Source organism: Mustela nigripes, chromosome 12 (genome assembly GCF_022355385.1).
Source record: "Mustela nigripes isolate SB6536 chromosome 12, MUSNIG.SB6536, whole genome shotgun sequence".
Lineage (NCBI taxonomy): Eukaryota > Metazoa > Chordata > Mammalia > Carnivora > Mustelidae > Mustela > Mustela nigripes.
Window position 1 is genome coordinate 92,610,039 of NC_081568.1, and position 25,316 is coordinate 92,635,354.

Below are 25,316 nucleotides of genomic sequence, written 5' to 3' on the forward strand. Positions count from 1 at the left end.
CTTCAACCTCTAATGCCCCGAGAAATGCCCAGAAAGTCCCTTCACAATCACCACAAAAGTCATCCCCTCTCCCCACCCCTGCCCAAGAATGCCTTAAACGGTGACATTTAAAATAAATAAAAGATGATTTATAATTCAGGAGTCATACTTTTAGTCTTCATTATTAAGTATTGTAATGTCAGGAAACTGATGGCTATTGATTTTTTTAAGCGTTTAAATACAGTTTTTACTCTTCAAATGGAAAAAAAAAAATGAGTAAGATGCTCAGTAATACTACCCATTATTTATCCACTCTCCCTTCTGGCTTATGGGGAAATGCCAAAGGTCCTGCTGGAGGGCAAACCAAAAGCCACAGGCAGATGAAGACCAGAACAGAGCCCTCAATCAGAAAAGGCTCTCGGGCTCCCGAGGCTTTGCATAAAGGCACCTGAAGAAACCACCCACAGATAATTAAGGTGCACTGCACATTTCACTTTGCTGTTCAAAGTCACGTCTCATTTCTGACTGAACCCCGAACAGCTCCCAGGCGGAGTTTCATCCCAACTCTTGTTCAGTGGTGAGGAAATCCCGGAGCCCTGCGTTCCCATGGAATGGCATGCTGACAAGTGAGAGGAGTTATTGCAATGACTTCTTCTAAGGCTGCTGGCGGGAACCAGACTTGCTAGGACCCTCTCTGAAGATCCTGGAAGAGATTGCCACCGAAAACACAAGCTTCATGAGAACTCTCTGAAGAAAGTTTATGAGAAAAATGGAAACAAGTGGGAAAGTCAACTGTTAAATACACAGATACCTTGAAAAATGCTTCTGTTCTTCTGATTAACTAGGCTCCTTTTTTATTTTAGAAAAAGATTTTATTTCTTTATCTGAGAGAGACAGCATGAGCTGGGGGCGGAGGGGTAGGGAGCATGGGGGGCAGAAGGAGAAGGAGAGAGACAAGTAGACACCCCGCAGAATGCAGAGCCTGACCTGGGGCTCAATCCCAGGACTTTGGGATCATGACCTGAGCCAAAGTCAGAGGCGAAACTGACTGAGCCACCCAGTGGCCCCTAAATGGATTCCTCTTTTTATTACAGTGCTTACTTTGGTGTAAAAGAGTACAGTCATTTAGTAGGTACTCAGACCTTATTCTGTTTAGGAACTTGGCTAGAACTTGTAATCATGCTTAAGAATTTGAAACCTAAAATAATACCTGGGGGACACACACACATGCATTTGTGCCTTCTCTGTCCTCTAACTATCCATTGATGACTTGTGCTATGAAGCCACCTTGAGAAGTCTCCTGCATGGAAAATATGAGAAGGCAGGCCTCTGCATCGGTCACTGCATGCGACCTAGACCCAGGGTATCCTGTTGTTAAGTGGAATCCATCTGAGAGGAAACCACTGGAGGTACTCAGAGACATCCTGGAGCTTGCTATCCTGGGGTAAGTCAGTTAATCCCCATCCTCCCTCGCTATTTGCTCTGAAAAATAAAGCAAAGGATATCACCCCCTTCCCTCGTGCTGTTTGGCTCCCTGAGTCTTTCCTTGCCATTTCGCCTCATAGCCGGCGACAGAAGCGATTCTGTTAAGAGAAACTGGGATCTCTCTCTGCTGCAAGCTTGGATTCTGGTTTTTGTCTCTGGGAGCTGACAAACCCCAAGTGCTCATCTGTCATCACCCAAGTCTGTGAAATGCTGAGGGGTTGTCAGTGGGGTCACATCTTTTTTTCTCAGTCTAATGGCATGTTTATTTAACCAAAGTCCATATTTGGGAACTGTAAGCAAATAAAGAATGTTACAGAATAACAGATAATTTTTAAAACCAAAGACTGCACTCCAGCAGAATGCTAAGTAAACACAACTTTGATGTGTTAAGATGGACGGCAGCCAGCTTCGAACAATCCGTCACAGTTGTTCCTTGTTTTCCCTCACAGGATCTCACTTGATCCTTGCGAGCCCCTTGAAGTACTTCAGTCGCGAATTGCTGTTACCCCTATTTCACAGCTGAGGAAACTGAGTCTCAGAGAAGTTACCATGGTTTTCCTAGGATCACAGTTCTAAGCAGCAAAGTCTATATTTAGAGCCGAGGGTTTTTTTTAAGATTTTATTTATTTATTCGACAGAGAGAGAGATGCAAATTGGCAGAGAGAGAGGGGGAAGCAGGCTCCCCGAGGTGCAGAGAGCCAGATGCAGGGCTCCATCCCAGGACCCTGAGATCATGAAGTGAGCCAAAGGCAGAGGCTTAACCCAATGAGCCACCCAAGCGCCCCTAGAGCTCAGTTTTCTGACTCCAGACCCACTCCCCCGTTTTTATGTCTTGCTGCCTTCGAATGAATATACAAATCATGACTTCGGGCACAGACTTTCAAAACAACAAAAATTTTGCTGTTTTTTAAAAAGCCGGTAGCAGCAACATAGAACGCCAAAATCTGGCAACCTTGACCAAAGAACTGACAGATGCGGGGCGGAAACATTTCCCTAGTGTGTCCACGCCGGAATTTGACCTTAATAGTCATAAAGTTTCTTTTTTTTTTTTTTAATTGATTTGTTCAATTTATGCCATGTAATTATTTGGGGAACTATAAATCCTTGGATGGCAAGTAAATACCCACCACCTAGATTCTACAATTAACATTCTCTTACACTTCCTTTAATGGGTTATCACCCTCTCTGTCCATTCCTCTAGCCACCCCGCAACCCATATTATTTTCCTGAAGTTGCAGGTATCAGTAACGTTTACCCCTAAGTAGTTTGGCTTGCATATCATTCATTAGAATTCAGTATTTGCTGATGGTTCTTATTTTTTTAAGTAAAATTTGCATATAATCAAATATATAAATCTTAAGTGTACCATCCAATACGTTTTGCCAAATGTATATACCCATGTAATTCAAACCTCTATCTAGATAGAATCTTAACCCCCGACCCCAGAAAGTTCTTTCTCCTCATGCCCCATCCCAAATTCCCTCTGCACCACTATCCTAATCTTTATCACTGACGATCAGTTTTTTCTCTTCAAGAATGACATATAAATGGGGTCATACAGTATTTACTCTTCGGTGTTAAGGATTTTCTCTCTCAAGATCCTGTGTTTGAGAGTCATTCATGTTGTTTTGTGTATCACTTTACTCCTTTTAAGTGTTGAGCATTACTCTACTGTAAGAATATATTAGGTTCTTTATATCCACTCTCCTCTAGATGGGCTCTTTGCAGTTTTTAGGTATTCTAACGAAGACTACTAAGAACAGTCTTATAGAGATCTTTCTGTGACTATGTTTTCATTGCTCTTGTTAAATACCTAGAAATGGAATTGCCAGGTCAAAAGGAGGTATGTTTAGTGTCGTAGGAAACTCCCCAAACCCTTTTCAAAGCAGTTGTACTGTTTTAACTCACATCACCAGTATATGAGAGTCTCTGTTGCTCACATCTTCAGCAACATTTGGTGTTTTCAGTCTTTTTAATTTTAGCCGTTCTGGTGGGTGTTTATCATATTACTTTTTGAATTACCCAACAAGAATATCCACCAAGTATACCTACACTTGCATTATCAAGGGGCATCTTGGGCAATATTTATATTTATAGCCCACTAGTACTATATACCAGTTCAGGCTTCTTAAGCCATGTGATTAAGACATTAAATCTCAGGTGTTTGGGCGGCTCAGTCAGTTAAGTGTCTGCCTTCGGCTCAGGTCGTGATCCTGGGAGTAATGGTATCGAGTCCCACATCATGCTCCCTGCTCAGCAGGGAGTCTGCTTCTTCCTCTGACCCTTTCCTCTCTCTCGTGTTCTTTCTCACTCTCTCTCAAATTAAAAAAAAAAAAAAAAAAAAAAAAAAAAATTAAATCTTGGTTCTCCTCCTTTAGGACTAAAAAGTTCATTATTTGACAGTTATTTAAACAATTTTGGCTTCAACCTGAGCTCCAGTTCACTGAATATCATTAATCTTTAGGATGGTTTTCATTAACACTAAGACTTTCAAATTCATCAAAATGATCAGGTTAGATCTTGACTTACACTCATTAGAAAAATAAGGAAATAAGCACAACCTAGTCACTAACCTATAAAATGGCTTTGACTGAATTACATGGGCACCACCACAGTGGTCACTCTCTTAGACCTAAACGTGTTTTTTGTTTTTAAGATTTTTTATTTATTTGATAGACAGAGATCACAAGTAGGCAGAGAGGCAGACAGAGAGAGAGGAAGGGAAGCAGGCTCCCCACTGAGAAGAGAGCCTGACGCGGGGCTCCATCCCAGGACCCTGGGATCACGACCTGAGCCGAAGGCAGAGGCTTTAAACCACTGAACCACCCAGGCACCCCTAAATGTGTTATTAATAACAGTGAGTCCATTTAGATGAAACTTAAGTAATAGGTGGTAAAGATTTCTCCCAGTTAAATTGCTTCCAGTTGCTGGAGGAAGTCATAGGCCTAATTGTTTCTTAATGCAAATTCTTCCTCAGGCCTTCTAATTGATCCTTAGAAAGTTTTCAAGCTTTTACACCGCTGTTTTCTTGGCTTTTGCTGCATTCTGCCTGCTCTAACTTTATTGCTTATTTGTCATGAAAATAACCTACATGATCTTAATGCTCATCAAAAATGTATTTCAGTCCACTGCTCATAACATTAGATGTAAGTCATCTGGCATTCTGTCTTTTAATGAACGTTTAGTGAGCAGTAGCAGTAACGCAGCCAAGAGCTCAGAAGTGGGAGAAATAAACTCTACACAGCTTGAAGCCGACGGAACCTGGTCAAGGCATCGCATGGAACACTAATACGAATGATAGGTTAACTTTTCCACTGCTCTTTTTTTTTTTTAAAAGATTTTAATTATGCATTTGACAGAGAGAGAGAGGTCACAAGTAGGTAGAGAGGCGGGCAGAGAGAGGGAGAAGCAGGCTTCCTGCTAAGCAGAGAGCCTGATGCAGGGCTCGATCCCAGAACCCTGAGACCATGACCTGAGGCAAAGGCAGAGGCTTAACCCACTGAACCACCCAGGCGGCCCTTCCACTGCTCTTTAACTAACTTTTCTTCGTACTTCAATTCTCCAAGATATTAAAGGCTACTGTGCAAGGATTCATAAGAATTTTTGAACTGGAAAATTTATAAAGCAACCTTAGTATTGATTAATTTTTGTTGGGCAGATTATATTTCTGGTGGCACCTATTAGGTTCCTTCCCGTAACACCTAGAAGAGCAAGATGCTTCCACAGTTTGAGAATTCCCCTGGTTACAGAGGCAGTAGGGAGATGGCACCTGAGGGAATGTGATGAACTAGGCATTTTAATCTCTGTCCTGACTTGCCTTTTTCAGGAGCGCTGAATGCACAGCTTTATCGCTCACTGTGTAGCTGTAAGATAATAAAACATACTGGTTCTTATGATATGTTAATATGGTAATCATTTGTGTAAATTACATAAAATGTCACCTATACATGAGTTTGCCTATTTGGGGAACTAACCACTAGGCACATATTTTGTACTTCTGAAAATAAAAATACTCCATGACTTGAAATGATATTACAGTGACTAATTGTCCCACACATCAAATGTGCAATATATACCACAGATTTATCATAGGTTTCTTCTTCTTTATTTTTAACGTGCCTATGTGCCAGCAGGGCCAATGTTATACACAGGTGAAAAGATTCTGGGATGACACTCAGGAAAAACCTGACTGCCTTAATATATTTTTCCGCTAGCCTGCCTTAGGGATGAGGCACTTATCTTCAGATTTTCCTATCAAATTTCCTATCAAGTCAATGTATTATCAGGTAATACATGAATATCACTTTTTATTAAACAAACCATTAATGCCCACTATTCCTCCAGAGTCTGGCAGAACCCGAAGGGATGGAACACAGTCAGAGATATTTGAAAGGCTGAAGGTGATATGAAGGAGCGAGACACTGTGTCTGTGCGGTGGTGGTGAGGGGGGAGGAAGAACCCCGGGGGAGCGGGAGGACAGCTGGAGGGTGAAAGGCACCTGTGGGAGGAAGCTCTGAAAGAAAATCTGGAACTTTTGCAAAAGAGACACTTGTTTGCAACATTAGCCTGGGGCTGGACCCACCAGACACAAATAAGAAACTAACATCGTTTATTTTCCAGAGAAAGCCAAATTTTGCATGTAAGCTCTTTTGAGGCACTTTGTTGTGACATAGGAAAGACAGAATAACTTTGCAGGCATCGATTGTACCGAGACCAAAAAATGGTGCATTTTTCTGTTACATAAGCCAGATAGTTAGATTAAACTCTACTTCATCTACTAAATAAGTATGGAAAATGAAAATTGATTATTATTGTAAAGGGCTACATAAATGCAAATTCTTTTTACTGTGAGTCCAGAGCTTAAATAAAAATCAAGTCATCATTCTTTTCTGATAATTGTCCCTCATATTGTGCCAGCGACCACTTTATAAAGGAATCAAATCCAAACGCTGCATTATTTAATCAGATTTCATTGCATACTAAATGAACGGGGATAGAAATAAAGGTAACACATTAGGACATGTGACAGAGCTCACTTCTAGGCTACTTCCATTTCTAATGTATCTCTAAATTTTATCCCTTTTATTTAGTTTGCTTTATTCAGTACATGCTATTTTAATGGCATAAAAAGATTTCAATGACAACTAATTATTCCCTTAATAAAAATAAAAGTGATCACTCCATGTTTTATCATATTCCCATTTATCCATTTTTGTAAAAGATTTTATTTATTTATTTGAGAGAAACAGAAAGAGCATGAGGGGGGCGGCAGGAGGAGGCAGAGGGAAAGGGAGAAGCAGACTCCCCGCTGAGCAGGGAACCCAACATGAGGCTCAATCCCAGGAACCCCATATTGTGACCTGAGCCAAAGGTAGATGCTTAACTGACTGAACCACCCAGGTGCCCCCCATTTGTACATTTTATCAGAATCAATAGAGAAAGGCTCATGGACTTGTGAATAAATTTTAGAGCATAAGTTCAGTAATTAATTAGCTTTAGATTGTTAAGCATAATTATTAGAATTGTATAACTTTTCTTTTTCATGAAATTTTTATGTTTTCATTAAAATCAGTTGGCCTTTTTTAAATTAACTATAGCAAACAATAAAGGAATATTCTTCAGACTGAGACAAAAGACCTTGTTCAAAATAATTGATATCTTGGCTCTCTAATCATATTATTCTAGGGTCTTAATATTAAAAAGCTCTCATGGTTGATAATTGAATAGCTCTTTGTTAGTTTCTCTAAAAATAAGAGTTTTTAATCTCTTTTTGTGGCTAGGAGAGTCTTATGACTTAAAAATATTTTGGAAATTTGTTTCAATGCTTAAATGGAAAATGATACTTTCAATTACTTAAAACATTTATAATTTTAAGCTCCCAGCAGAAATCTGCTGCTAAGGGGAAAAAAAAAATTAAAAGCTGTTAGTCAGAAAGACGCTTATGTAAGAACTGTGACATTGGTCATTGCTATGAAAGCAGGAAGTCATCCTATATTTTAGAGTCAAGGCTTAACAGAATTTTTATCGAGCATTTTCCCCTCTCGGAGCTGAGACAAATGGCTGAGGAGTGAAATCTTAAGAAATGCTCACGGCTTTTCTCCTTCATTCTGTTGCAGCCCAGAAGATGGTGAGATCCATCCAGAAATCTGTCGGCTTTATATCCAGCTGCAGTGCTGCTTAGAAATGTACACAACAGAGATGCTCAAATCCATATGTCTGCTGGGGTCTCTTCAGTTTCACCGAAAAGGTATCTGCCTTTAGCATACTACCATAAACACTGATGTTACACAAAAGCTTATCTTTTCCATAAGGCCTGGAAGCACCCTGCTGTACACACAGTTGGGATGGATGTCAGTGTCCAGGAAGCATCTGATACAAATTAATCAAAGAAGTCTATACCAGTACTAAGTGCCTAGGAACACGGGTCATCTTGAACAGAACCTGTGGTAGAAACTGTTCTCAGATGTAGTCTTTTACCACTTGCGAACATGACTTCGGTTACAATTGGCACAGAGAGCAAAAATACGTAATGATCTTCCTAGGGGTAAATGCCATCCAAGACGGCTGCTCTTTCCCTAAATGAATTTGGCTGCAAGACGACAAATTACATATTATGTCTCAAAGATTTAAAAATAGGGGGAACTCAACCAACAATAGGGAGGCATATGAGTAACAGAAAAATCTCCTTCCTTGACTTAAACGATAAAGGAACATACTGACTGAAACGTCCAGAGATGGCAGTGACTTTAGTGTGGTCTCATCAAGCTTTTGACCCACACACCAAAGGATACCCTGCCTTCTCCTAGGTGGTGGCCTTACCCTCACACTGCTTTCCCCCACATGAGCAGAGGGATCCCCGCAGTTCCAGTCATCACATCTGCCTACTAAAAGATCCATACAGAGAATTTCTCCCCACCAGAGACTCAGATGTGTTGTGAGCTTCATTCTGATTGGACCAGGTGGGATCATGGGTCTGTGCCTGAACCAATCGCTTTAGTCAGAGGGATGGAATTATACTGATTGATTTTAAAGCCCATTCCTGGATCTAAAATAGGAGTCCACACTACCCAACCATTGGCCATTACGTGATGGGAGCAGGTGGAATAGAACAGATGCTGGGGAGGAAACCAGAAGTTTCTGTCAGTGGAAGATTCAAGCTCTATTTCTTTCCTCATTCATTGCACAATAATTTATTGGAAAGCTCCTGAATGCAAACACTTCTTGCTTGAGCTCAAAAGGATAGGATGATGTATAGAAGGTAATCCTTACCTGTAATTTAAATCCAGAGAGAGAAGAAACCCCTATAATATTCAGGGAAAATCTTATAGAAAGGGTGAGGCTTGAGCTAGGTTATGAAGATAAAGTTGAAGCAGGGAAGGAAAAAGAAGGACCTTGCAAGGGAAGAAGCAGTTAAAGTAGAGATTTGAAATCAAATGAGCATGGAATTTGTGGGGAAGTAAACGGCATGACAAAAAACTTGTAAAAATCAAATCTTGTGTATTCATGGATATATGCACAAGGCAGAACTAAAAATAGGATTATGCTACACTGCTCCCAAGAGAGAACATTTTCTTAAAACACGAGTATTTTTTTTCCTTTTTCCTTCTTTAAAAAAAAAAAAAGATTTTAATTATTTATTTGAGAGAGAGCACACAAGCTGGGGAGAGCAGTAGAGGGACAAGCAGACTCCCCACCAAGCAGGGAGCCTGATGGGGGACTCGATCCCAGGGCCCTGAGATCATGACCTGAGCTGAAAGCAGACACTTAGCAGACTGAGCCACCCAGGTGCCCTCCTTTTTCCTTCTAAAGGCAGAACTTTCAACAGCTTCTTTTTTTTTTTTTTAAACTTCTGTTATTACTGCAAGTGAACATGTTAGGAGAGATGAGGTCCTAGACACTCCTGATGCCTGATCAGAAAACTGAATACTCATATACACTGATGGCCATTCAAATAAGTTGTCCCTGGCCCAGTGTCTTCTCTTTTCCTGTCTGCTCTCAATCTCTGTCTCTGTCTCTCTTTCTCTCTCTCTTTCACATACACACACACACACACACACACACATTCTCACATAAACTCACATATACAGATTATATACAGAGTACATTTTCACTCTTTTTAATTATGGTTGAACAGAACATAATAGTTTTTTCCCGAGGTCTGCACTGGCTCTTACATATTTTATTTCACGGCCACGAGGCCACAGGAATCGTCCTCGTTGATGACATGTCCGCAACACCCAGTGTCCTCCAGCTCCACTATCGCTCTGACTCCTCAGAGTGCCACTTGGTCTCCTGCTGTCCACTCCTACTCTGTCTTCTCATGATTGGCTTTTGAAAGACGAACCCTTCTCTGCTAGCTCTCTGGTCAGAAGGAAAAGGTAGGGGCCCCTGGGTGGCTCATTCCGTTGAACTTCCGAGTTGATTTCAGCTCAGGTCATGATCTCAGGGTGGTGTGATCAAGCCCCTCAAGGAGCCTCACTCAAGTGCAGAGGCTGCTTGTCCCCTCTCTGCCCCCCTCTGTTCCTCCTCCCCCTTATCCTTGCTCATGCACTCTCTCTATATAATAAAATTAAATTAAATTAAATTAAAAAAAGGAGTCCCTCATGCCAGTTTATTCCTTACTGTATTTGGTCTTGAGCACACAAGTAAAAAACACATCCCCTCTTGACTGATCAGCTCATTTGGTCTTCACTTCCTGCTGCCTTCACTGTCAGTCTCTGATCTGCTTCTTTCCCTGCCTCTTCTTTTAAAAATAAGTCCCCCTGGAAAAAGAAAAAAGAAAAAAAAAAAAAGTCCCCCAGCTCTCTGCTCTAGCACCCGGCCTTCTATGTCCGACTCTAAAAAGAATCTGCCTGATAATGTCGTTGATTGCTCCCACATGTAGGATTAAGGCTGTGCTTGGACATCTATTTTATTCTTCTAAAATCAGCATTACTTAAAGTGCAAATCCTTAGCAAATCTGCTTCAAAATTACCCAGGATGCTGAATAAACACGCAGGCTTATGGACCCTGCCCAGGACCTACCGAATCAGAATCTCCAGGGGCTTTCCAGGTGATTGTGAAACACAGTGAGGAATGAGAGCTGTTGCTCTACCTGCGAAAGGAAAGGAAATCAAATCACCCCACCATGTGACTAAAAATGAAAACTTCCAATTCCTTGACTTGCCATTCCCTAGTCACCTAAGTATATGCTTTCAACTTTGTTCTCTGCTTTCTTCTTTATCACCCAAGGTGATTAAAAGCAAACACCAAAGTAGTAGGCATCTCTGATGCACAGAGCTGTGGGTGAGGACTGGTGCTTTCTCCACCAGCCCTTGACATGACCTTGACATCAAGCTGTGGTTCCCAAAGTTCAGCCTCTCCACTGGCAGCACCAGCTTCCCTTGTTAGAATGCAAATTCTTGGGCCCCACCCTAGGCCTACTGAATCGGAAACCCCTCAATTTACTTTTTTGCTCCTTGACAAAAATTAAAAGAACAATTCATGGAGACGTTTCTTTAACGGAATACATTTGTAACCTTCTCGACTCACCATCTATAATCAGCAAACCATACTTCTTTACTCTTTTCGAGTATGTATATACCATCTACCCCTGGTCAGCCTCCTGTGTTTCCAGAAAACCCCTCCAAGAGCTGTCTTACGGATGGTTGCCTCTCTATGAGTACCCATAGAGGTAAGGCAGCAATGAGGAGAAGGACATTTTCTTATCAGTGAGACATCTTCACACTAGATATAAAGACAATAGTCTTACTTAAAATCTAAAAACAACACCAAAAATGGAAATAAGTCATTAAAAGTAGACCCCCCCCCAAATGTCATTAAACCAGACAAAATAAGGCACTAAAAAACATGCATGAAAATACACACTGGACAAATACCCTGAAAATTTCTGGAATGCCAAATAAAATACCAGCTCTTGGGAAGGATGGTTCCATTAAAGAAATCATTTTTAATTTTCCTGGCCCCATTTTTTTATTACACTTCTCTATTTCTTTACTTTCCTCATTAATTTCCTTATTACACCTAAGAGATTAACCCTCTAATTGTTTTCAAGTCCTGGCTTGTTTATACTGTTCACTAGTTTATATTCCCACCATCAGGATGGCATAGAAAATGTCAGCTGATGTCACTAGTTTTTGCTTTTTCTATCTTTGGTGTCATTGGAAAGTGGAGAGTAACCTGTGTCCAGAAGCCTTCAGCTAATACACAATAAGTTTATGATATCTGCTGCTAGCAATCTGGAAGGCCTTGGCTGAAAAGAATAGAAACACTTGACTCCAGTGACCATGGACTGCCAGAAATAACTGGAAGAAATATGTCCAGGGAGCCTGGCTGGCTCAGTCAGTAAAGCATGCGAGTCTAAATCTCAGGATTGTAAGCCCGAGCCCCACTTTGGATGTAGAGATTACTTAAAAATAAAGTCTTTTAAAAAAAGAAAAAGGAGGGGCACCTGGGTAGCTCAGAGGGCTAAGCCTCTGCCTTCGGCTCAGGTCATGGTCTCAGGGTCCTGGGATCAAGCCCCACATCAGGCTTTCTGCTCAGCAGGGAGCCTGCTTCGCCTTCTCTCTGCCTGCCTCTCTGCCTACTTGTGATCTCTGTCTGTCAAACAGAAAAAAAGAAAAAGGAGTAAATATATTCATAGACCACAGCACAAGTCAAGAGATGTAACATGCATCTTGTCCTATAAACATAGTACCACACGTAACAGTAGACACTGGGGAATGAGCAAAGTCTAAGCCTTTTGACTGCATGAGAACAAGAAATGGGGAAGGGATGAGGAGGAAGGCTCTACCAGAGTAACTTACTAAGAAATGGACTTAGGATGTGTGATTATGGAAAAATATATAAAGCCTTAATTTTTTTTATTTAAGGTTTTATTTATTCCTTTCAGAGACAGAGAGCACAAGTGGGGAGGTGAGGCAAAGGGAGTGGGAGAAGCAGACTCACTGCTGAGCAGAGAGCCTGATGCAGGGCTCCACCCCAGGACCCCAGGATCATGACCTGAATCGAAGGCAGACGCTTCACTGACGGAGCCACCCCGGCACTCCACAAAGCTTTTTTTTTTTTTTTTTTAACATTTTTTTTTTTTAAGATTTTATTTATCTATTTGACAGAGAGAAGTCACAAGTAGATGGAGAGGCAGGCAGAGAGAAAGAGAGGGAAGCAGACTCCCTGCTGAGCAGAGAGCCCGATGCGGGACTCGATCCTAGGACCCTGAGATCATGACCTGAGCCGAAGGCAGCGGCTTAACCCACTGAGCCACCCAGGCGCCCCATCCACAAAGCTTTTAAATGAGCAATGGAGTGGAACCTGAAGTGTGGGTGATTTCCAACCTCAGGAACGGTGGTAGAGGTGGCAGGGGGAAGCACGGATCAAGATATACACACGTCTGTCTCCCAAGACTTAAGATGCCAGATAATGTAATCTTTTTCCAAACATAGTGGTATCTCTGGTGTGGCCTGTCTAGATCTCACTAAGTCCCTTCTTTCAGGAAGTCAGTAGTCCTCCGAGTCTCAGTAACAGTGACTCCCACTGTAGTCTGTGACACTCGAAATCTCTTTCTGCTTAGAATTTCCTTCTGTTATGCTTTCCCTAATGAATGATAAAAAAAAAAAAAAAAAAAAAAAAAAAAAGAAGCATTTGGCTGACTCTTAGGTTAGCTAATTTCTTCTTGCTCTGTGTGAGTGTCACCAGCTGGCCACCCCCTTCTCCTTCACTATTGTGTTTCCACCAGGGAGAGGGAAGGACTTGTAATCCGATCATCCAGTCTGGCCAATCTTTGTTGTTGTTGAGATTCGATACTGAAGCCAAAGTGTTTCACAGTTATGTGGACTTTTAATTTATTTTCATTCTCCTCCCCTCATGGCTAGCACCAAAGTCCCGCACGTACTGTGTATCACATTTAGTTTCACCCCTGGGTAGGCATGAGCTTACCCTTTGGAGAAAAAGGGCACACGCAGTTACTGCAAGGGCAAAGAGTATGGTTTCTTTCTGGGAAAAATAAGGCTCAGATCATTTTGAAGCTCCTTCAGTGAGCTTGAATTTAGTACCGATGATTGTTTTCCTCTCCCAATTAAGCCAATTAGGAGTATCCTGAGTCCTTAACAGTATCTTCAGTGGAACTTCATGCTCTTTCCATGCACCATGCTTCCGCATTTTCGCTGTCTCATTAAGTCTCATTGGTACAGTCTACTTGGAAATCTTTTTTGTAATTTACAAGATCACGCTACTGCCAAAAAGAAGGAGAAGGAGGAGGAGGTAGAGGTGGAGGAGGAGAAAGAGAAGAAAAACAGCAATAGAATGCTTTTCTTTTTTTCATGGCCAACAAAATTAAAGGCAATTACAGTAATGGGAGGTAAAAATCCAGATTTAATAAAGGCACTGGGTTGTACCACGTAGCGTGTGGTTCTGAAGAATTGTTTGTTTCGAGAAGATGACAGATGGGAATAATTTTAGTCATTTTGTAGTTTCATATTCTAACATTTAAAAGTTGTGGATTGGACCACTGCTTGACAGAGTGTAATTTCTATGTTTATAGTGCAAAACAGTTGCTCTCCCTTCTTCACACTTAGTTAGGTAGGCAATCTTTTCCCATAAGTGAGCCCATGTATCGCATTGACCATCAGGGCCTGCCGCCTGCCTCCCGAGGAAATGAGATTGCAGGTCTCATTCACTATGTTGGCAGAAAGTAGAGCCACATTTCTAAAGGAACTCAGTGATCCTGCTATTCTGACCATGGCTTTCCTCTCTCTCACATTCTTCCCCCATTCGATCCATTTTGGCAACATGGCCATAAAGGAATACATACAATAGGACACTCCTGTGCCCCACCCCCCATGCATGAACTTGAGCTTTCCATCTGTGTTTTTGTCTCACCTTGCTCTGTCAGTGGCCCTCTTTGACTCCACTCCACCTCTCAGCCCCAGCTTACAGCAAAATTGCCTCCAGGTCCTTGGAGGCTATAATGTAATCACCAAGGGAAAGGACAGCGGAATGTTAAAAGTTGAAAAATCCTAATTCAAAATCTAGTGGAAGCTGAGAGCTCAAGATACTATAATGAAAAATTAACGAACTGCTATCCAGCAAAATACAGGATGCACTCAAGACAAAGAAGAGAATATGAGCAGTAAAGACTCCGAAGTATTCAAGTCTCCTATTAAGAAATGTAAAGGTAGGGGCGCCTGGGTGGCTCAGTGGGTTGAGAGCCTCTGCCTGCGGCTGGGGTCATGGTCTCAGGGTCCAGGGATCAAGTCCCACATTGGGCTCTCTGCTTCCCCCTTTCTCTGCCTGCCTCTCTGCCTACTTGTGATCTCTCTCCCTCTCTCTTTGTCAAATAAATAAATAAAATCTTAAAAAAAAAAAAAGAAATGTAAAGGAAATGACCCACACAAGTAACGGAAACAAGCAACATAAAAACAGAAATAGAATACTGCCACAAACAGAATCTGCCACAAATGAAGACTTTATTCTCCAAAGTAATGAGGCAATTGATACTAAAATAGTGCAGCAGGTTAGAAGAAATGAAGCAGAATGAATCTTAAAGCAGACTATGATTCAAATTCTGAGTGAAAACATACATTCATTCTTTGAACAAAAATTTAATGAGACTCTGTCGTATCTAAGGCTCTGTTATAGGTGCTAAGGGACTTTTACAACCAAGGCTGAAGAGATCTCTATTATTGCGGAGTATATAATCTAGTGCAGAGAAACAGTTTAAAAAAAGGGGGGCGGGGAGAAAGGAAGGAAGGAAGGAAGAAAAAGAAAGAGAAAAGAAAAAAATTTAAATGTTCTAAAAATCCCCAATACTAATAAGTGCAGTGTCAGTAATGTCGCAATTAAAACAGAATGTGTGATATCATACAAAGTGACTAGGGAGCTAGCCTAGAAGGGATGGTCAGGAGTACAGAGGACTATGGGGGAAGGAGAAGAGTCCTGTATCTCTTCTGAATTGAAAAATGTTTACTTTCCGGTGTATGGGTAAGAATGGGGCTCTGTTGATGAGAACATTTTTATTTTCCACTATGAGTCTTATGGCACTGTGCATATCTTCCTAGCACAGTGTAGAAAAGCCTTTGAAACTACTTTTTAGTACAGGTGAACAACTAACTGAATTAGTGTAACTTTTTTCTATGCAAATTACATGCTTTTTAGAAACATGGGTGTAAAGGTGGATTACCTCACAAATAGCCTCCATTTCCTCCATGTTTTTTCACAGTGCACCTCCCAGTTCTAGAAATCCTTGAAAGTGAGAAGAACTATCTAGATAAGGTTCCATACATGCTTCTCATGTAGACCGTGTTCATCTCGCTCACAGTCGGGATGAAACCCGTGTGAAAGCTTTCCCTGAGCATAGCAGATAACGTGTCAGGAGTACAAAGAACATGGGAAATTTGCCCCCATCATCAAGGAAATGATAGTGCAGTAGTATAATATTAGCTCAGAGAAGATTGGTTTGTTTTGTTTTGATTCCTGGGGAAATGTATGCAATTGGATAATATTGACATTGCTAGACACCAGAGGTCAAACTCAGGGCCTCCAAAGAGACCCTGTCGAGAGCAGCGCTTCCCAGTGTCACTGGTGGACTGCAGATGGGCAGGAGAGCAAGAAGGAATGGAAGGGAGAAAGGGAAAAGGAACCGAGAAAAATACAGAGGGAGAAGGAAAAGGGTGGAAGAAATAAGAAATCAAGAGAATGAAAGTCAAAGTCAAGTATGATAAAGAACCCCCTACATCTGTAAATAAAGGACCCCAGCCCCATCTGCCAGCGCCAGTGCTGAGGACTTCTGACATGGAGGGAGCTCAGTGGAACTCTTGAGGCTGCCCCACAATCAGATGTGTTTTTTATTTCTCCCAAACAACTGACCATTTCTCACGAATATAAGAATAACCAGCTTTCCAAACTGGTATGTGCTTCATGGGTGGTTTCCCTTAACTTTTCCTCAAACATGCCTATTATATTATCCATAAACAAGCTAAAAATACATGGAAATCCCAAAGGAGCTAAAGGCAAAAAGCCCTGAAAGGCCCTGAGGAAAGTGGCCAACTTTTTGATGTCCTAGTTCTTAACAGTGATAAAGCCAGCTTAGTATGATTTCAAGGTACTCTGCAGACTCTCTCCCCTACCCCTGTCCCCTCCTTGAGCAAATATCTGTTCACTGAGGCCTGAAATTGATTTTTCAGGGGCCAGGGTTTTTCACTGCATAATCAGAAATGATTTTAAATGCATATTTACTCTCTTGGGAAAAGTAAAACATTGACTTGAAGTTACCATTTGTAAGCTGGTTGGTCCCTTTCCTGAGAGCAGGGCAGAGAGCCCACCTGATGTCAGAGAACAGATACCCACTCTGAGGACACCTGGTCAAAGCCGGGAAGTGAGGGGTAAAGAACTCCAGGTGGCCACTGGCCAGGGTTGAGGAGCGCTCTTCTGCTGCCTCGTTGATGCTGTTCAGAAGAACATGCATGCATTGACCTTAATGTTTCCAGCCTCCTCTTTCACTAGCAACCCCCACCTCACCTGCCCCCCATACCTTGCCATGCCACTCTCCAGGCATCATGAACTACTTATAGGTACCTGAACTTGCACCTTCTTTTCAGTTGCTCCTTTTACCTGGGACATACTACCCATTTCACATTCATCCCTTTCATCTGGCCTAGTTTCTGGGTCAGAACAGAGATGGACTTCCTATAGGAAGCTTTCGTTGGCCCTGCAACCCTGGGCTGATACAGCCCCAACATGGCCCCCAAGCATTTCCATGGCACAACCTTTAGCACCTTTTACACTGAGGGGTAGTTGTGTGGTTTCTTGTCTATTGTCCTCTCTAGATTTGACGTCCTTGAATGTGTTCACCTCTATATCGCCAGAATTTAGCATAGTGCCTAGAGCAGGCTGAAGTTTCAATTAATAACTACTGAATGAAAGAATGGACTGCTTTTATTTTGCATCTGTCATCAAAAGAGGAATGTAATTGGTGGAAAAGCTTGTCCAGAGACGTGAGACTGAACTCATACCTGTATTTCCCCTTATAGTACCAAAAAAAATCATTGAAATAACAGAAGAAGATATAATGAAAAAAAAAAATCCATCTTAGTTCTTAGATGTGTCAGGGTAGAGTCACTACGGCAGGAAACAACAGCAAATCTTGGCAGAAGAGAACAATACAAGTTCATTATTTATCCACATCATAGTCCAATGCCAGAGCTGGGGTGGGTGAGCAGTGTTGCTCTTTCCATTATACACATCCACTGAAAGGTCGGGAAGAGAAAAGAAAGCAAGGGGAGTCACATGGGAGGATTTTCAGGATCCAGTTTGGAAGAGGCCTACATCACTCCTACTGACGATCCACGGGCCATAGTTCGGTCCTGTGGCCCCTCCTAATTGTAAGAGGAAAAGAAAACAGAGATCCGCAAACACAGCACAGTCTTCTATGCCCCTGAGAAACAAGGTAGGATGCTCTCTACAAACCAGAAATTTTGGAGAATTTCGCAAAGCTAACAAAGCTCTTGGGAACGGATTGGTGGATATAAACGAACAGGAGAAACCATAGCTGATAAGACACTCAAAGAGAAACAAAAGAAATTCAGGCAGAAGAAAAGGACTGCAAAAATAAAATCAATTCCAGAAATACTTTGAAGCTGGAATCAACAAATGCAAATCACAGGAAGGATTTCTGGAACTGCTGTCAGGGAAATCAAGGTTTGAAATTGCATTCAAAACAAGCTGGCTTTAAAAAAAAAAAAAAAAAAAAAAAAAAAGGCTGGGCTTCCCCACAGTGACCAACAGAGACCATCACTGCTCGCCCCAGGAGGACATCTGGTGTATCTGGTGTGATTGTCCAGAAGGGGCACCAAAGCAGAGCCGAGTGTGAAATAACTCTGTGCCTCCATAAAGACAGCTGTAGAAGAAGAAGAAAGTGAGCACATTACTCACGTTTTTCCCAGGCTAAACTGCTTAGTATATCTCGCAGTAGTAAGTTTTAAACAGAAAACTCTGAATAGACAGGGGGCCCAAAAAATAGGCAGGTGCCCAGGTAACTTACACTGGAGATGAGAAACACCCAGAAGACAAGCCTGAAACACACGTTTTGCAGCCATACATCCTGTTCCTTCTCCACAATAACAGGAAGGAGCTCCCTATAATCAGAGTGACCGGCAAACAGAGATCCTCACAGATAAACCTGGATACACATCCCGGGATGACAAATTTAAAAATCATAAAGTGGGAACAGATGAAGAATTTAACATATATGTAGTCGATATTCTCAGAGATTTATGAGTCTACCATATCCATAGAACAATAATAGTCTATAACGAAAAGGAAGCAGCCAGATTTGTTGGGGATAAAAATATTATCAATCAAATAAAAACTAAATAGACAGGTTAATTGGTGTTGGGAGACAACTCTCCAGTCTCTTGCATTTCTGTACATCTTATACAGTGAGGCACTGATTGCCCTTTGTTTCATACTATCTTTTCAAGGATATTTACTTAGTAAATGCCTTGGAAAATAGACATAGTGTTTCTCCCCATGGCAGGCCATACTGACTATTCAAGAATAATGAAAATGTTTCCCTCTGGGGCAAAGAGCAGACATGCTTTTAAAGGCAGGATCCCTAAGCTCAGGGTTCCTCTCCTGTCACATAGCCTTGTGTTCCACAGGTAGTGATCTGGCCCTTTCTGTGTCTCCCTGTGGGAATTAGGACTCAAGAAACCAACACAAATGCTTATAGTCTGGCCACTGCTGTTCTGTAAGTAACAATCTGTTTTTGTATCTGACTTAGACGTCTCAAGTCCTCTTCCAGGATCCATGAAACTGTGGCAGGCTAACTCACAGATAGAGTAAAACCTCAGACCCTTCGCAGTTCTTAACAATTATTATAATGAATATACTGAGACCCTAAAATAGTGAACTATAAGATCAAGTCAAGGTATTCTCCCAGAATTCAGCCCCCAAAATAAATGTGGAGTGTGGGTGATAGTTAAGAAACATATCAGGGGTGCCTGGGTGGCTCAGTGAATTAAGCCGCTGCCTTCGGCTCAGGTCATGATCTCAGGGTCCTGGGATCCAGCCCTGCATCGGGCTCTCTGCTCGGCAGGGAGCCTGTTTCCCCCTCTGCCTACTTGTAATCTCTCTCTCTCTGTCAAATAAATAAATAAATAAAATCTTTAAAAAAAGAAAGAAAGAAAGAAGGAAAGATATCAGATGGGGGATACCTGGATGGCTCAGTCACTGGGTGACTGTCGACAGCTAGGGTAATGATCCTAGGGTCCTGGGATGAGTCCCACATTGGGCTCCTTGCTCGGCAGGGAGCCTGCTTCTCCCTCTGCCTGCCACTCCCCCTGCTTTTGCTCTCCATCTCTTTCTCTCTCTCTCTAGCAAATAAACAAATAATAAAATCTTTAAAGAAAAAAATAGAAAGAAATAAAGACAAGAAACATATAGGATGGTTCCAGAGACTCCAGTAAGAAAGAGGAATTCTGAAAGAATGGAGAGAATAGAGAAGGAGATAATCAAGAAAAACAGAAAAACTACTTAAACTGAAAATGCTGTAACTTCTCAATGAATCACTCCATAGAGTACTTAGTAATCACTAAGGGAATAGGGTACATCTATAATGGTGGGTCCCTTTTTCCCACTGGAATGAAAGCTTTGGGCAGAAACCAAGCAATCAATAATACTTAACAACAGCGGGACAAAGTGACTCATGAGCTTTCAGATGCACTGCTCTAAGAAGGATACAGTATCACTTCTGTCATATACTTGCCAAAAAATGTTTACTCTGAACCCAGACATGCAGAAACAAGAAGACAAATCCAAACTGAAAGGCTCTCTATAAAACAACCAGCCTGAACTCTTTATTCAAAAATATTAATGACATGAGAGACAAAAAGACTAGGGTGCTCTTCTACACAACAGGAGAAGAAAGAAAAACAACAACCAAATAGAAGGCACAGTCCTTAACTGGAGCCTTTGATTAAGAAAAAGCTAGAAAAAACATTATTGAAACAACTGGGGAAATGCAAATATAGTCCACAAATTAATTAATAGTATTGTATCAAATTGTATTGGATATTTAATCCAAGTTAAATTTTTTTTTGGTGCAATTATTGTTTTGAGCTTATGGACGAAAACATACTTGTTCTTTAGGAGATGCATGCTGAAGTATTTAGAATAAAGTGTTATTAATGTCTGCAACTTACTCTTAAATGGGTCATAAAAATGATATTTATTTATAGTTTTAAATATAGAAATTACATATAATCCATATAATCTATATATATGAGACCTATATACATATCGTACATATAGAGAAATTAAATTATTAAATTAAATTCAAAAGAAATAAAATACAGCTAAATGTTAACAGTTGGTGAGACCAGAATATCTAGGTGTCCGTTGTGTTATTGCAAGGTTGCAGGTGGTTTGCGAATTTCCAGAACAAAAAAGGGGAAGGTTGCAAATGCCAATCAAATGCCAACAAAGATGAACAGAAAAAGAAGCTACACTTACACAAATTTAGGAACTGTCTCATAAATCAAAAAATTTAAAGATAATACCCTACAAATTTTTCAGAGAGCCATAAACAGGCTCCATACAAATCACTGTGGAAATGGACAAGAGATAAGGTATGATAAGATAAGCTTTGAGAGAAATTTACTTTTAAGATAGATTTCTACATCCAGCCAATTAAACTTTAAGTGTGAGCACAAAGAGAGAGAGGGGAAGAGAGAGATAGAAGAAAAAAGTATTTTCAGTTACTTAAAGAGTAAAAATTTTACATTCCAGATAGGCTCTGAAACCATCAGTCAAGGATATGCTGCAACAAAATGAAAACTGAATCCAAGAAAGCTAAAGATGTGGAACCCAGGAGATGGTATACAAAGAAATCAGGAGCCATGAATACACAGCATTTGAGATATGAAAGAATTACAAGAAAAAAGCATATTCAAATTTATGTACTATTAAAAAGGTATCGGGGTGCCTGGGTGGCTCAGTGGGTTGAGCATCTGCCTTTGGCTCAGGTCAGCTCCCTGGGGCCTGGGATAGAGCCCTGCATTGGGCTTCCTACTCGGTGAGGAGCCTGCATCTCCTTCTCCCTCTGCCACTCCCCCTGCTTGTGCAGGCACTCGCTCTCGCTCTTAAATAAATAAACTATTAAAAAATAAATAAATATAATAAAAATGTATTTAATTTGTTAACCAATACATAAGCAAGATAATTTCTAAAAGAGATAAGTACCATGAAGGCGATAAACAGACTCCATACTGGGAAGCGATGCCCTCCAGAAAGTCAGTGCTCTGAGTACATGACAGCAGTTATTACTTACAAGCAGAGTGAACGTGACCCCACAAATACTATGGAATTGAAAACCCCTTAAATTCATACTGATCCCTTCTATCTTTTCAAGATGTTTCAGCCAGAGAAGATACCATATGATCAAAATTCTGCAGAGATTGTGTGAGCTGCTAGAAAGCACTAAACTGCAAGTCCAACATCCAAGGTTTTTATTTTTGTTCATCTACATTAGCAGAGTTAGAACTAGTTCCTGAAAAAGGAGGAGAAAGAGGAGATGACTTGGCATTACAAGCTCACAGGTGTGTCACGGGTGTGTTTCAGGAATATATGAACCGTTATTTTACTTTGAAAAGGTTACAGAATGATCTTTGTCTTATAGAAGAAGTAGAAGCATTACGGGCAGTAAGTGTAAACACACTGCTTGTGGAAAGGATTCTATTTGCGCCTTTTTAATGTAAAAATGTATCATCTCTGTGTGTATGTGTGTGTGTATGTGTGTATATATATATGAATGAGATAAAGAGAGGGCTCCGAGAAAGAGCACCACACTACCTTGTGTCCTCTCCTGTCCTCATTTGAATGAAAGCTTTGACCACAGGACAGGGGCTATGGTGGCCCCAAGCCAAGCAAAGCGGATACGCGGAGGACTGGGTCTGTGTGTGTGTCTTCTTCCTCTCCCTTTGCTGCCCAAACCATGCTGTGTTCCCCAAGGCATTTCTGCTCCACAGAAGGACCACAGCAGCCATGTGTGCTTTCAGATGGCCCAATCCTTCAGAACTTTAGGGACACCCCCTCCCCTGCTTTTGCTTCTCTCTCAGATTGCAGCCACCCCTGCAGAACTGCTTCCTAAGGCCAACCCTGCCCGGCAGGGGGTGGCAGATGGACTGAATTTGTTGCACTCTCCCAGGAAGCGCAATGCAATTGCTTTTAAGAGGTCAGTGGCCTCCAACTGTGAAATGATAATATGCTAAATTACGTGCTTAATTAAATTTCACCCCAACAGCATACCATAAAATTGGAAAAGCCGTTCCATCACTCAGGATCAATGAGCATAAAGTACACACAAAAGGATCAAAAGTTCTCATCAGCAAACTTGTGTTTGAGCTTTGGCTGAATATTCCAAGGTCCATTTCAACTATAGGTTGATGAATGGTGAACAGTTAATTACCACTTAATGGCTTGTCTCTGTTTCCTGGTGTTGCTGCCATATAGGTTAGAATTGTCAGGAATGAGGTTTGTTTTTTTTTTTTTTTAAGATTTTATTTATTTATTTGACAGAGAGAGATCACAAGCAGGCAAAGGGGCAGGCAGAGAGAGAGGGGGGAAGCAGGTTCCCTGCTGAGCAGAGAGCCTGACACGGGGCTCCACGCCATGTGGGACTTGATCCCAGGACCCTGAGACCATGACCTGAGCCGAAGGCAGAGGCTTAAACCACTGAGCCACCCAGGCGCCCTGGGATGAGATTTTCTGCTAGTCTCCTTCAGCCAGGAATCCAAGGGAAAATCTTCCTATTACATTTTACCATTCTGTTCACAAGTGTGTTTGTTTTATTGTTTTATTTATATTGGGTTTTTTTTTTTTTTAAGATTTTATTTATTTGAGGGAGGAGAGAGAGCCTAAGTGGCTGGGAGAAGCAGAGGGAGAAGGGAGCAGCTCATTCTCCACTGGGCAGGGAGCTCGACGCAGGTCTCTATCCCAGGACTCTGAAGTCCTGACCTCAGCCACAGGCAGACAGCTTGACCAGCTGAGCCACCCAGGCACCCCTATGTTGTTTTTTTTTTAACCATGCAAAACACACATCAGGAATAGGTAAACAGCTGAGCGGTAACCTGGTGTAGCTGCTATCTCATGGATATTCAATGATATGGACTATAACAAATTCTTAACAACTTGTCTCCAGCTGCAGCTATACACTACGAATAACACAGCATAAAAGGGTAAAAGAAACAATCCAGCACCAATCCCAGTACCTGATACTTGGCTAACACTCGGGAAGTATTTGTAAGTGAATAAATGAATGAAAGAGTGAATGAACAACTGACAAAATTCAGTTCTCTGACTTCATGATCAGTCATTCCCATGATTTCAGGACACAACCCTGCAGAAGACAAAGTTCATGGCTGAATCAAAGATGTTAACAGAGGCTATTTGGGCCATAGACTATAACTCCCATTTGACACCATATGAATTTATTACTGAACCAATTTGGAGATTTGTCTCTAGAAAGTACTGATTTTTTCACTTGAGATTAGGCATGCTACATACAGTCCTAGTGGATTGGCCGTGCATTGCCATGGACGGCTACCCAGTAACTCCATGGCACTTTAGTTGATGGCACATTATGGTCAATACCCTCACAGAAGCATAAACTAGAAGCAGTTGGAAAGACAAGGAAATGGAAGTCAAGTCCATAATCTTTCCTGTTTCCCACATACTAAAATAGTACTACTTTCTACATACTGGGTCCCAAAATGTATATTTGATTAAGAGATATGAATCCAAGACAGCCAAGGTCAGAATCAGAGAAAAGGGCCAGAGCTCCCATTCTTCCTGAGGGCTATCATCTGTTCCTGGCCATCTTAGTTGCCCTTGAATCCAAGAACCAAAAATCAATTTGATTTCACAGGCTGAAACCCCCCCTCCCAAGGTGACCTGATCTACCTCACTAAGAATGGATTATAGAGACCCCATATTCCATCAAAGACTGAACCCTTATTTTGCCTTGATCTTGTTGCACTGACCTCAAACTATCTTCTGCAGAATATTGTGAAACATGCTATACACACACACACGCACACACACACACACACATACACACACACACAAATACATGTATTTATATAGCTAGAGATAGAGATATCTATATTCATGTTATTCAGAAACTGAATTAGTATTATATTTGGAATTCAGAAAGTTATTAGGGTTAATGGAGCCTATTACTCAAAGCAGATGACTCTTGCAATGGTGTCTTGGCTACAGAATCTGAATTTATGATTTCTTTTCCTTTTCTTTTTACCAACATCCTCCCCTCCAACTGCCCCTGACATAGGAAAGGAGCCTGGCGGGGGAACCAAGAGTTTGGATTGCAAAATTGAGGAGAGCACAGAAACACCTGCTCTAGAGGACTCCTCATCATCCCCTGTAGATATTCAGCAACATTCCTGGCAGGTTTCCACAGACATCGAGAACACTGAAAGGTAAGTGGGAAGTTACCTTAAATAGACTGCCAGTATTCTTCCAGCAAATACTCTTAGGGGCTATAAAAGTTGAGATTTTTCTCTTTCAGATTCAGCTTTTGTCTTTCAGATTCAGATTTCAGAAATCTCAGAATATTGAGGTAAAAGAAGGTAAGGAGTCCAAACCCTGCAGCAGAATGCTAACAGGATTTCCAGTAGTCACAGGCTCCCAGGCCTCTTTTTATACCACTGTACCACACTGTGTCTCCATGGAAATGAAAACAGTGTGCTTCCTTGGGAAGGGAGAAAGTTGAATCTATATACCATCACATCTCACCCACTGGGTAGGGACCAAAATTTCCATTTGTTTAAAGGAGAAGAATC

At 41.3% G+C, this 25,316-nt stretch overlaps 1 protein-coding gene across 3 annotated transcripts in view; it reads left to right on the forward strand.

The window, feature by feature from the left end:
• RGS7BP (regulator of G protein signaling 7 binding protein) overlaps positions 1 to 25,316 on the forward strand; it is a 95,839-nt gene that overhangs the window by 51,694 nt on the left and 18,829 nt on the right. For all 3 annotated transcript variants that reach the window (XM_059417951.1, XM_059417953.1, XM_059417952.1), the window contains exons 3-4: positions 7,581 to 7,711; positions 24,806 to 24,953. In XM_059417951.1, the coding sequence (XP_059273934.1) occupies positions 7,581 to 7,711; positions 24,806 to 24,953 (279 nt within the window). The remainder of the gene's footprint in view (positions 1 to 7,580; positions 7,712 to 24,805; positions 24,954 to 25,316) is intronic.